Genomic DNA, 13,246 nt, shown 5'->3' on the forward strand with positions numbered 1-13,246 from the left:
TCTGGGAGAGCAAGCCATAAATGCTACCTCTGCTTTTCCTCCAGGGCTGGGGCTGGCTGGCTGGTTTAGAAGCCACACCTGCTGCTTGTCTACCCTCTAGCAGAAGCCAGGGCCTGGGAGTCTGCGTTTGCGACTATAAGCTGGGGAGAGAGGGTGGGTATCTGTGCTCTAGGTACCCACACAGGTATTTTAGGGGTTACATCACACACAGCCTGCTCCAGATCCATTCCCTATGGAGCTCATGGACTACTAATGAGCCCCTCAGGTGTTTGTTTCAGGTAAGACTCTACCCCTGCCCTCTTGGTTTCTGAGAAACAAAAACAGTTCAGAGAAATGGCAGCCTTACTGCGTGGGGTGCTCCAATCTGTCTCAACCCCCTTCGAAGCAAGGCAGCAGGACCCAGATATTGGGCCCAGTCCTGCCCACCTATCCAGCATTTCTCATTATGAGATGGCATTCAATGATTTAGAATCTAGAATGTCTCCATAAATCTCTGAAGGAGGAATATATCTAGCAGGACAGGACTTTACAATATTGGAAAAACTTTCTTCTCACCTCATTCCTTCCCTTCTTCAAAACAACAGAACTATAATAGGTTTGTTTTCTCCATCATCCCCAGTGAACATATCAGGTGATAAACCTGATAAGCAGCATACCAGCACTCAGAGTGAAGTTTTCCAATGCTAAAGCTACCCAGGGAAGTTTTAGACTTAGTTAAAGAGAGGGTAGAAAATTACTTACTATGTCTCTGTTCATGGCAGACATCACTAATCAATCACAGCATGGCAGACACTACCAATCATTGCAAGATTCTTTTCTAATCTGCTCACAGGCAGCGGAAAATTCAGCACATCCACTCCAGACCACCGCCACTCATCAGTAATTGTCATATCCACAGCACTTGCCATCCTAGTAGTCTCATCAGCCTTGAGCCCTCAGACTCAGGCACAACTCCAAGATGCTCACCAGACCATAGGATCCTACATATAGCATACTTGTTGTGGACAGTGGTTACTGGCTCCTCTGTCCCTAACAGATATTCTGTCCAAACAAGGTCTTTTTTTTTTTTTTTTGGTCCAGTTGTGAGGCCTGAACTCTGGGCCTGAGCACTGTCCCTCAGCTCTTCAGCTCAAGGCTAGCACTCTACCACTTGAGCCACAGCGCCACTTCCGGCTTTTTTCTTTTTGCTTATGTGGTGCTGAGGAATCGAACCCAGGGCCTCAGGCATGCAAGGCAAGCGCTCTACCACTGAGCCACCTTCCCAGCCCATCCAAACAAGGTCTTACTTCCAAAGATCATGACCATGGAAGTTTACCTGGAGCTTTAGGCTTTGCTAGTTGAGATTTGATTTTGTTTGTTTTGGCGGTACTGAGTTCAAATCTCAGGGCCTCATATTCCCTTGGTGCTCCCTCACTCTAGCCACAGACTCTAGCCAGGATTTAAAAAAATTTTTTTTGGTAGGTCATGGGGCTTGAACTCTGGGCCTGAGTGCTGTCCCTCAGCTCTTTAGCTCAATGCTAGCACTCTATTACTTGAGCCACAGCACCACTTCTGGTTTTCTGAGTGGTTTATTGGAGATTAGAGTCTCATGGACTTTTCCTGCCCAGGCTGGCTTTGAAGCACAATTCTCAGATTTTAGCCTCCTGAGTGGCTAGGATTACAGGTGTGAGCCACCAGCGCCTGGCTCTATGCTTATTTTTAGAGATGGATTCTTGCAGATTTTTCTGTTCAAATTGACTTCGAACTGCCATTCTCCAGAGCTCAGTCTCTTAAAGTAGCTAAGGCTATAGGAGTGAGCCACTGGTGAATGGGTACAAAGATTTTTTTTAATTGTTAATGTTAATTTAGGATTGCAGATGTGAGCCTCCAGAGCCAGGCCATTGTTCTATTTTCATAGTTGGAAACAACCTATTTCCTTCATCATGTGTATTCATCTTTTTTCGTCCCCACTATACTTTTTTTTTTTTGGGTCGGTCGTGGGGACTGAACTCTAGGCCTGGGCACTGTCCCTGAGCACTTTAGCTCAAGGCTAGCGCTCTACCACTTGAGCCACAGTGCCACTTCCAGTTCTTTCTGCTTATGTGATGCTTAGTAATCGAACCCAGGGCTTCATGCATGCAAGGCAAGCGCTCTACCACTGAGCCGCCTTCCCAGCCCCTCGTCCTCCCTATCCTAACCCTCTCCCGCTAGTGTTCATTCCCCAACAAAGCCCGTTTTCTCTTTCCCCACCTCCATTCCCCTACTGGCCAACAGCTCTCATTTAGGTTCTTTATGCTGTTTGTGTATATACTGCAATATATTTAAAAGTGATTCACTATCTTTCTCAAAAGAAGTCCCCAGGCCTCTCAACCCACCTTTCAGGACTCAACCCACATCCATGACTCTCAATTTTATTTCTTATTCCCTTCCATGCACACTTTTATACTTTATTACCTATTTACATATTGATATCAAACTTTACAGAATCTTATTTACAAATTTTTATTTTTTTGTTGCTTGTGGGGCTTGAACTCAGGGCCTGAGTGCTGTCCCTAAACTCTTTTTGCTCAAGGCTAATACTCTACTGCTTTGAGCCACAGTTCCACTTCTGGCTTTCAGAAGATTAATTGGAGATAGGAGTCTCTCAGACTTTTTCCTAACCAGCTGGCTTTGAACAGTGATCCTCAAATCCTCAGTTTTGGGTCCTGAGTAGCTAGGATTACAGGCGTGAGCGGCTGGCTCCTGTCTCTATTGTTCAGGTCTCGTGGCAGTTGCTATTGTATAACTGGGTGCTCCGGCCTTTTAGGCCTGATTATGAGCTTCGTTTCATCTCCTGCCCTTATGATTGAGCCATTTCTTTGCAGACCTTGCACTGGCATGGTTCATGCAACTCACCTGCCTTCATTCATTATATATTCGTCACAGAATGATTTCCACCCTCTCCTTACAGATTTGGAACCAAAACTACAGCAAGGGTGAGTTTACCTAACTCAGGTCACATGACTGGGAAGCTGGTCTCTCCATGTTGTGTGGTATTTTACCCATCTGGTAAAACTAAAACTTCTGAGGGCCTTATAACGTTTAGGACGGTTGCATTGTTTCACTCAGACCCGACCTTAAGCCTGGGAATCTGTATCATTCCTCCCATACCCTTTACTGATGAGGAAACAAAGGCCCAGAGAGGGTGAATCATCTTCTCCAAGCTGCACAGCTTCAATGAAGATTGTAAACCTGGGCTCTCCCCCAGAAAACAGGGGCTCCCCACAACCTCACATAAGCTCTGGGACCCCACTGGCTCCTCCTCTTGGCTCTGTCCCCGGCAGCCTGAAGGTCCTTCTTCCCTAGGGCACCACCTGACACCTGGCCTTCCATGCCCCTCTACTCCGCCCTCACCTGGCCTCCTCCCAGAGAAGGGGCCCCACCGGAAGGCCAGTGCATGTTAGGAAGTCCCAGCCACATGAGCAAGCCTGAGCCAGGGATTCTGAGCAGCCGGTGGCTTTAGAAGAAACTGAAACTGGACTTGCAGGAGGGGGGGGAGGGGGGGAGTGGTCACTGAGGACTTAAAGAGGCACCACTTCCCCCAGAGGGCACTGGGAGGTCGCAGATGCTGGTGGGGACCTGGAGCCTCTGCCACTCCTGCCTGAGCCATGCACCTCTGTGGCCAGGATGTGCTGCTGTCTGGGACAGTGAGTATCGGGACCAGGAATGGGGGAGAAGGGGAGTAAGCTGAGGTTCCCTCCCAGGGTTTGGACAATGGGGGATGGGAGGGGGAGGGATACAGCCAGAGTTCTAGTCCCACTTCCGCACACACACAGGGTGCATCCTCCTCTTTCCTGGGTCTCAATTTGTATGTGCGTGCACTGGTATTGGGGCTGGAACTCAGGCCCTGAGCACGGTCGCTTAGCTTTTTGTTTTTGCTCAAGGTTGGTGCTGTACCACTTGAGCCACAGCTCCACTTGCAGCTTTTTGGTGGTTAATTGGAGATGAGTCATTAGACTCGATTGCCTGGCTGGCTTAGAACATGGATCGTGAGATCTGTCTCCTGAAGAGTTAGGATTACAGGTGTGAGTCTCCAGTGCCTGGCTGGCTGTTCCTCTCCGGAAGAGCTGGGGGCGTTGGGATGAGTCTTCCCTAGCTCTCATATTACAGACCAGATTTGAGTTTAGAACTGGGTCCCTGCCGCCTCCCGTTCACAAGCTCATCCCTCACTGTCTTCCAGTCTCTTCTTCCCTCCCAAGTCTCCCCAGATGTGGTTTCTCCCCCTCCTTTCCCCAGCCTCTGATCTTGTGACTCTCCAGAGTCCAAAATGAACCTGCTGTACTCAGGAGTCCCTGGGAGGACAGGGCCCAGGGTAGCCGCGAACCGGGGACATCCAGATCCAGAGTCCCTGGGCAGGGTCTCCAGGCCCTTATACCTGTCACACTTCCGTAGGGGGGGGGGTGGCGAGCTAACTCTCCCCTCTTGCCCTCGTTTTCCAGAGCTCTGGGCATTTGGATGTTTCATCTAGGTTTCATGGTTCCCAGGTTTTGTGGGGGGGCCACTCTTCGGTCTTTGCCTATGGCTGCGGGCCCACTGTAGAGTGAGCACGTGGACAGGGAGTTTTGTCTGGTTTATTGGCTGCTGTGTCCTAGCTGAGGCTCTGGCACATAGTAGTAGGTGGTCAACAGTTGTTTGTTGAGCAAATGAACATCTGTTTCAGACCCAAGCTGGGCACTGGCACATGGAACTGAGTCAGCCCTGGCCCTGCCCTCACCGAGCCGTCGGGTAGGGAACCTCAGCACCTGGCCTGTGGAAACCACAGCAGTTGGCATAACAGCGCTGACCTTTGCCATTCCTGGCTGGCACAAGGCCACCTGTGCCAGATTCTCTCCTCCATTCTTGGCGAAAAGAAGGTCCCCTGTGCCTTTAGGTACAGGTGAGTTAACTGGGCTTAGGGACATGAGTGCCTAATCCAGAGAGACTTGGCCTGTTTGAAGCCCTTTCTGTCTGGGCTTAAATTTCAGGCTTCTAGCCAGGTGCCAGTAGCGCACTCCTGTAATCCTAGCTACTCAGGAGGCTGAGATCTGAGGATTGCAGTTCAAAGCCAGCCTGGGCAGGTAAATCAGTGACACTTTTTTTTTCTTTTCTTTTCTTTTTTGGGGGGGTCCGGTTGTGGGGCCTGAACTCTGGACCTGGGCGCTGTCCCTCAGCTCTTCAGCTCAAGGCTAGCACTCTACCACTTGAGCCACAGCGCCACTTCCAGCTTTTTTTATTTTTGCTTATGTGATGCTGAGGAATCGAACCCAGGCAAGCGTTCTACCACTGAGCCACTTTCCTGCCCAATCAGTGACACTCATCGCCAATAAACTACTCAGAAAAATACAGAAGTGGTGCTCTGGTTCAAGTGGTAGAGTGCTAGCCTTGAGCCAAAGAAGCTCAGGGACAGTGCCCAGGCCCTGAGTTCAAGCCCCAGGACTGGCATAAAAATAATAAAAACCAATTATCTAGGCTTCCTCACCTCCCAGTTGAGCTGTGAGCAGCACCCTGGATAGGACCGGCATTACAAGGAAGTACCTGTGCTTTGGGTGCCCAGGGAGAGAGAGGAGCTCAGGTCCCCTGCCAGGACCCTAGAGCCTTCTTTTATGCCTAGCAGAACCAGGTGGAGTGTCAGAGGCAGCTGAAGAAGAAACAGAAGAACCGGGTGGCCGCCCAGCGCAGCCGGCAGAAGCACACGGACAAGGCAGATGCCCTGCATGAGGTGGGGATGCCCTCTGTCTTAGTCTATCTTTTGTTTCTGTAACACAGCACCACAGACTGGGTTAACTTCTAAAGAAAAGAGTTGTATTTAGCTCCTGGTTCTAGAGGCTGGGAAATCCCGACAGGAACATGGTGCCAGCATTTGCCCAGCCTGCAGCTGGGGAAGGCCTCATGGATGTCCCCTTGCTCCACAGCAAACTGTTAAATCTCCTCTTTGCTTGGCACTGTTCTGTTCTAGGCAATGGGCAGCTCTGGGGCCATATGCCATCTGCTCAGACCACCATGCAAAGCCATAGATGGGCTTCAACACAGACAGCTCAGCACTTGGTGGATCAAGGTGCCCCTTGGTTTTCTTCCTGCTAAGGGCGCCCAGCCTGGCTTATAAGTGGCCATCTTGGTGATGAGTACTTGTGACCTCTCTGTAGGTGTGGCAGGAGAGGGACCCTTTTCCCTTTCTCTGCTAATAAGGCCACCAGCCCTATCAGATTAGATCCTTACCCTTTTGACCTCATTTAATCTAAATTACTTCCTAAAAGTCTTATCTTTACAGTCAGTTGGGAGTTGTGGCTTCCACAGATGAGGTGTTTTTTTTTTTCTTTTCCTTTTGTGCCAGTCCAGGGACTTGAACTCAAGGCCTAGGCACTGTCTCTGGGCTTTTGTGCTCAAGTTTAGCAATCTACCACTTGAGCCACAGCTCCACTTCTGCCATTTTTTGTGCTTAATTGGAGATAAGCGTGCTGGCTTTGAACCAGAATTCTCATACCCCAGCCTCCTGAGTAGCTAGGATTACAGGTGTGAGCCACTCGTGCTCAGCTGAGGTTTAGAAACATCCATTCCACAAGCAGAAACCAGTCTGACAATGAGGCCACTGAACCTGGAGTCCTTGGCCTCAGCCACATTCTTATGCAAAATGCCCCTGCCTGCAACTTCTCCTTTTAAAGTGTCACACATAGGGAACCAAGGATGATGTTTCCAGTTATGCAGCCTAGGGTCTGTGGAATGAAATTTGTGTGTGTGTGTGTGTGTGTGTGTGTGTACATGGGCGCACACAAGTTAGTACTGGGGCTGGTACTCGGCCTGGGCACTATCTCTTAGCTTTTAGTTTTGGCTAAAATTGGTCCTCTACCACTTGAGCCACAGCTCTACTTGTGGCTTTTTGGTGGTTAATTGGCGATTAGAGCCTCATGGATTTTCCGGCCAGGTCTAGCTTTAAACTGCAGTCCTCAGATCTCAGCCTCCTGAATAGCTAGGATTAGACAGACATCATCCCCTAGCTCAAGAGAAGTCTCTCTTCGTTTCTATCCTTGTTGCCACTATCTATGTGTACATGGTCATTGAGAGGTCCACCTTGATGGATCTCCCCAAAACGTGTTCCTCAGAACAGCATGTAGGAAAAGCTATGTTTTACCCAGTAAAACACACCCATGCTGCCAACCTGAGAAGCAGTGTCCTCAGTCCCCCCACATGGTGCTCTGGAAGCGCTGGGGGCTTCTAGGCCAGGTTAGAGGGGCCTGGCAATGGCATTAACCAGATTCGAGGTGTCTAGGACACAATAACTTTGCATTTGCCACAGGAAGGCCACCTCAGGACCGGCACAGGGCAAGGTAGGAAGCATCAGAAGAGACAGAAATTGCGTAGCAGATGCAAATTCCAATTGAATGACAGGAATTCAAGGGAACAAGACAGAGCTGGCAGTTTGCACTGGGACTGCCATGCTGGCCTTGACCCCTGGACAGGGATTATGGATTCTGAGCATCTCAAAAACCTTCAGATGTTTCAGGCCAAGAGAATTTCTCAGCTGAGAAATAGTGGTAGCGCCTAGGAGCAGTATTGGGCAGGTCTGAGTCCTATGAGGACACAGGATGGAGAACTTGGCATAGGTGACTCACACCTGTAATCCTCGCTATTCAGGAGGCTGAGATCTGAGGATCGTGGTTCAACGCAGCCCTGGCAGAAAGGTCTGTAAGACTCTTACCTACACTTAACCAGCCACAGGCTGGAAGAGTATGTGTGTGGGCCAGCCTTGAGTGAAAAAACCAATTGAGAACACAAGGTTTGGAGTTTAAGCCCTAGTAGTGCGTGTGCATGCACACACACACACACACACATACACATGTGCATGCATGCCATTAAAAACAAAAAAACAAAGAATTGGTGGATAACGGTGGACAGATGGTCAGAGTATGGGCAAGGGGCTCCATCCTGCACATGCAAAAGGTAGTGGTGTCTTTTCTCAGCAATACAGACTCTGGAGTGGCACAGGGTGTGTGCTGGCCATGACCAGGCTGACATCCCCTCCCTGTCCATCTGTTTCTCCCCCCCCCCCAGCAGCATGAGTCCTTGGAGAAACACAACCACGCCCTGCGGAAGGAGATCCACACCCTGCAGGCAGAGCTGACCTGGTGGAGCCGGACCTTGCACCTCCATGAGCGCCAGTGCCCCCTGAAATGTGCCTCCACCCCAACTCCACTGCTTACCACCTGCTGGGGCCAGGCTGAGCAACTCCAGGGACAGTCTGCCCCTGAGAGACAACATGGCTGCCAGGAGAAGCCCGGTTCCTCTCCTCTAGACCAGAATCTGTGTTCAAATCCACTAGACCAGAATCTGTGTTCAAATCCACTAGACCAGAATCTGTGTTCAAATCCACTAGACCAGAATCTGTGTTCAAATCCACTAGACCAGCAACTGTGTTCAAATCCACTAGACCAGCATCTGTGTTCAAATCCACAGGGTCAGGATTCTCCTGGCCTCCTCCCATCCCCGCCACCACAGCCCTCATTATCTCCTGGACCACCTATAGTGACTTTTCCTCCTGCCCAGCTGTCCCCCAGCCCTGTCCTGTCTGCTTTGCCTCCTGATTCCAACTTCCTTGTGTACTGTCCTAAGCTCAGTGCCCGCCTGCCCAGTCCCCCGGCCCAGCCTGCCTCTCTACAGCTCCTTGGGCTGGAGCACCCTATCAAAGGAAGGCCTGAGTCTTCGGCACACAACCCAGCGGTGGCTTTGGGGCTCACGTGTCCACAGAGCCAGGTACACAAGCCCGAGCTCCTGCTCCCTGGAGCAGATGGCCAAAGGCTGGAGGAGGATCCTGACCTCCACCCTCTCCTGGCCTTCCCACTGCTCTCCTCTGCTCAAGTTCAATTCTAGCCCATTTGCCCCAGCAGGGCTGCCCCTTCCTGGGACTCAGGAAACAACAGCCTTAGTACCAGGCTGTTCCTCCATTTCTCCTGGAGGCCACCCTTCTTAGTCGACCAGTTGGTTCAGGATTTTACCATGGAGAAATAGCTGTCACTCCTGTGGCCAGTGATCTCCACCATTATTTTATTTCACCACCACAGTCATCCAGAAAAATCAAGGTTACCACTCCAGTGACATGGATAAAGTCACATAGCCTTTAAAATTATTATTATTATTTTTTGGTCTGGTTGTGGGGCCTGAACTCTGGGCCTGGGTGCTGTCCCTCAGCTCTTCAGCTCAAGGCTAGCACTCTACCGCTTGAGCCACATTGCCACTTCCGGCTTTTTTTTTTCTGCTTATGTGGTGCTGAGGGCCTCATGCATGCAAGGCAAGCGCTCTACCACTGAGCCACCTTCCCAGCCCTGTCTTTTAAATTATCATTAAAAAAAAACATCTTTTCCCATGCAGACTTTCTTGGAGCCATCTGTTCCTTTCTTTGTCTTCTGGTGGGATCTTGGACCAGGTGCCCAAGGAGCTCAAGTCCTAGAAACCTAAGGCGATCAAGAGGTTTATTGCTGGGAGCAGATGGGGATCTCCACGGTGCCTGGTCATTCCCTGGGTATGAGAAACCTGGCTGCAGCTGGGGACATTGCAAAGTCCAAACCTAGGTGAGGAGAGGCTGCAGAGAAGTCTGGGAGTTGCTCCCACTTCCCACAGCAGTGCTTTCAGCAGCAAGAAACAAGCTGGGGCTGGGCGGAGGTGGCTCACGCCTGTCATCCTAGCTACTCAGGAGGCTGAGATCTGAGGATCGAGTTCAAAGCCAGCCCGGGCAGGAAAGAAATGAAATAAGCTGGGGGTTGGAGTTAGGAGGATGCCTGGGTCAGGCTGCTCTGCATTTCCACACCAATCTCTAGGCCATTGTCCGCTGGCTTCCTGCCTCTTTCCCAACAAGCCTGGCCAGTGGACCTCAGCGCCATCCTCCTCCAGGACCAAGGCGGGGAGAGAATGGGGGAAGGGGCAGCTGCCAGGGTTGGACTCAAACTTGGCGGCCCGCGGCCTGTGGCTTCCCAGGCAGCAGTCCAACTTTAGGCAATTCCAGACACTCAATACCTGTGGAGCCCCTGGAGCAACTCCCTGAACACCCTTGGCTCTGGTCTGATGGCAGCTGACAGATCAGGGACTTATGCACCGATGGGGCTACACTGGGATATCTGCTCTGATACGGGGCTTCACTCATACTCCAGGGGAACCCTCAGGGGAGGGATCTTGAGGGTAGCAGCCCCAGTTTTCCATCCAGGTTTTTTTGTTTGTTGTTGTTGTTGTCAGTCATGGGGCTTGAACTCTGGGCCTGGGCACTGTCCCTCAGCTCTTCAGCTCAAGGTGAGAGCTCTATCGCTTGAGCCATAGCGCCACTTCTGGTTTTCTAGTGGTTTATTGGAGATAAGAGTCTCAATGACAGCTGGGCGCTGGTGGCTCACGCTGTAATCCTAGCTACTCAGGAGGCTGAGATCTGAGGATCACAGTTCAAAGCCAGTCTGGGCAGGAAAGACCGTGAGACTCCTATCTCCAATAAACCACCAGAAAACCAGAAGTGGCGCTGTAGCTCGAGTGGTAGAGCACTTGCCTTGAGCTGAAGAGCTGAGGGACAGTGCCAAGGCACAGAGTTCAAGCCCCATGACCAACAACAACAAAAAAAAGTCTCTCTGACTTTCCTGTCGGGGCTGGCTTTGAATCTTGATCCTCAGATCTCAGCTAGGATTACAGGCATGAGCCACTGGTGCCCGGCTTTCATCCAGGTTTTTTTTTTTTGGGTCCGGTTTTGGGGCCTAAACTCTGGGCCTGGGCTGGGCGCTGCCCCTCAGCTCTTCAGCTCAAGGCTAGCGCTCTACCACTTGAGCCACAGCGTCACTTCTGGCTTTTTCTTTTTGCTTATGTGGTGCTGAGGAATCCAACCCAGGGCCTCAGGCATGCAAGGCAAGTGCTCTACCACTGAGCCACCTTCCCAGACCCTCATCCAGGTTTTTATACATGTGACTGAGACAGTCACAATGGAACTCACTCCTGGGTGTCAAGACCACAATACACATGAGGATAAATACAGTTTCTAATCTTTTGCTTTCGCTAGTTGTTTAAATATCTGCTTGTGCGGGGTACAGGTGGCTCACGCCTGTAATCTTAGCTACTCAGGAGGCTGAGATCTGAGAATTGCGGTTCAAAGCCAGCCCAGGCAGGAAAGACTGTGAGACTCCTATCTCCAATAAACCACTCAGAAAACCGGAAGTGGTATTGTGGCTCAAGTGGTAGAGCACTAGCCTTGAGCTGAAGAGCTGAGGGACAGGGACCAGGCCCAGAGTTCAAGCCCCAAGACCGACCCCCCCCCAAAAAATCTGCTTGTACAGATGATTACAGGTATGAGCACCCAGTTGACCAATGGATGCTTATCTCAACTAGCAAAAAGCCAGAAGGGCTGGGAAGGTGGCTCAGTGGTAGAGCGCTTGCCTTGCATGCCTGAGGCCCTGGGTTCGATTCCTCAGCACCACATAAGAAAAAAGCTGGAAGTGGTGCTGTGGCTCAAGTGGTAGAGCGCTAGCCTTGAGCTGAAGAGCTGAGGGACAGTGCCCAGGCCCAGAGTTCAGGCCCCACGACTGGACCAAAAAAAAAAAAGAAAAAGCCAGAAGTGGGGCTGTGGCTCAAATGGTAGAGTTCCAGCCCTTGAACACAAAAGCTGGAAAATAGTGCCTGAAGGAAAAAAATGTAACCTAGGCAGAAAGTAACCCCAAAGACCATGTGGACAAAAGTCAAGTAGAAGAAAAGATTTATTGCCAGCAGGACTGACAAGGCCAAGTTACCTTGAGGAAAGGGAGTAAAGGGCGCCTTCTGGCTTCTGGGAGGCCCCTTTTATATTGTTGGGGGGCCCAGAAATGGTCGGTGCCTCACCTCCTGCGCAGGCGCTGCCATGGAAGGTGGAGATTAGGTCTGCAAGGTTGCAGTTTCCTTCCAGTGCCCAGGCCCTGAGTTCAAGTTCCAATACTGACACACAAAATGGAGTTGCCATTAGGTACTGGAGGCTGGGACTAAATGAGAACAAGGTACTGTGGTGTGTGTAGTTAGTGTCTCTACATCCTGAAATCTGTAAGGCATCCTGCTGTTGGACTTTATGAACTCAGTGAAACCCCTATGAGGTAAATGCTATCATCTCTGTGATTCAGAAGGGAAAACTGAGGCCAGGTGAGTTAAATAACAAGCTCAAGGGCACACAGCTAAGAATCAGTATAGGTTTAGTTCCTTTAGTCTCACCTGAACTCTTTGCAGGACTAGGATTGACTTGATAGGCAGGCTCTCTACCCCTTGGGCCACACCTCCAACCCTTCTGTGTACTCTTATTGCAGCCTTAAATGGAGAGGTCCCACAAGCTAAGAGATATGATGCCAGAGGGCAAAACTCTACCATAAATTAGAAACCAGAAGGGCGTGGCTAAGTGACTGCCCATCTGCTCCTCTGGAGGACTGTGGAAGAGCTGTTATGAACAAAGGAGGCTTTGAAGATTATTTAATGAGGTGAGAAAATACTTGCAACATATTAAGCAGAAAATAAAATTGAATAGAGAGCCAGAACTGTCACTAAAGTTTGATATTGTTTGCTCAAAAACATAAACAGAATAAAAAGGTGTGGGAGGAAATGTAGATTTTTTTTTTCCAGAGCTGTAATTCTCAAATTTGTAAACATAGCTAGCAGGGTAGCGTAAGCCCTCCACAGGCTGAATATACCCCAGATGTCTAAATCTGACTACATTAATAGTTGTTGCTAGATGACAAATGACTCCAAAGCTTGTGGCTTGCCACACACGGTGGTTCATGCCTGTACCGCCAGCTGCTCAGGAGGTGGAGATCAGGAGGATCATGGTTAGAGGCCAGTTTAAGCAAACAGTGAGACCACATCTCAACCAACAAGCTGGGTGTGATGGTGAGTAGCGGTGGTACCAGGAGGAGTTGGTTTGAATCCAGCTCTGGCAAAGGCAAGATCCTACCTGAAGAAAAATTAAACCTAAAAGGGAAGCTGGGCAAGAGTGGCTCACAACTGTAATCCTAGTTACTCAGGAGGCTGAAATCTGAGGATCATGGTTTGAAGCCAGCTGAGACAGGAATGTCCATGAGACTCATCTCCAATTAATCACCAGAAAACTGGAAGTGGTGGTTTAAGTGGTGGAGAGCTAGCGTGGAGCCAAAGAACCTCAGGAATAGTGCCCAGGGCTGGCAACACACACACACACACACACACACACACACACACACGCACACACACACGCACACACACACACACACGCACACACACACACACATGCACACACACACACACA

At 50.3% G+C, this 13,246-nt stretch overlaps 1 protein-coding gene across 2 annotated transcripts; it reads left to right on the forward strand.

Moving 5' to 3' along the window:
- The first annotated feature begins 3,571 nt into the window (after nt 1-3,571).
- On the forward strand, nt 3,572-9,076 carry Batf2 (basic leucine zipper transcription factor, ATF-like 2). Of its 2 annotated transcripts, none has more exons than XM_013021018.1 (3): nt 3,572-3,665; nt 5,612-5,716; nt 8,044-9,076. In XM_013021018.1, exons 1-3 carry the CDS (start codon nt 3,627-3,629, stop codon nt 8,857-8,859), a joined length of 960 nt encoding a protein of 319 aa, XP_012876472.1. In that variant the 5' UTR covers nt 3,572-3,626; the 3' UTR covers nt 8,860-9,076. The 2 variants fall into 2 exon arrangements, with proteins under 2 accessions (XP_012876472.1, XP_012876473.1); XM_013021019.1 differs by having other exon boundaries at nt 8,047-9,076.
- Nucleotides 9,077-13,246: the final 4,170 nt, after the last annotated feature.

Source organism: Dipodomys ordii, unplaced genomic scaffold, assembly GCF_000151885.1.
Source record: "Dipodomys ordii isolate 6190 unplaced genomic scaffold, Dord_2.0 Scaffold54, whole genome shotgun sequence".
Classification (NCBI taxonomy): domain Eukaryota; kingdom Metazoa; phylum Chordata; class Mammalia; order Rodentia; family Heteromyidae; genus Dipodomys; species Dipodomys ordii.

What these genes read in the sequence shown, in the direction of transcription:
- Batf2 (XM_013021018.1), top strand. Translation starts at nt 3,627, where the DNA reads ATGCACCTCTGTGGCCAGGATGTGCTGCTGTCTGGGACA. An exon ending in ATGTGCTGCTGTCTGGGACA is followed by an intron (nt 3,666 to 5,611) that starts GTGAGTATCGGG and finishes TATGCCTAGCAG; the next exon opens with AACCAGGTGGAGTGTCAGAG. An exon ending in AGGCAGATGCCCTGCATGAG is followed by an intron (nt 5,717 to 8,043) that starts GTGGGGATGCCC and finishes CCCCCCCCCCAG; the next exon opens with CAGCATGAGTCCTTGGAGAA.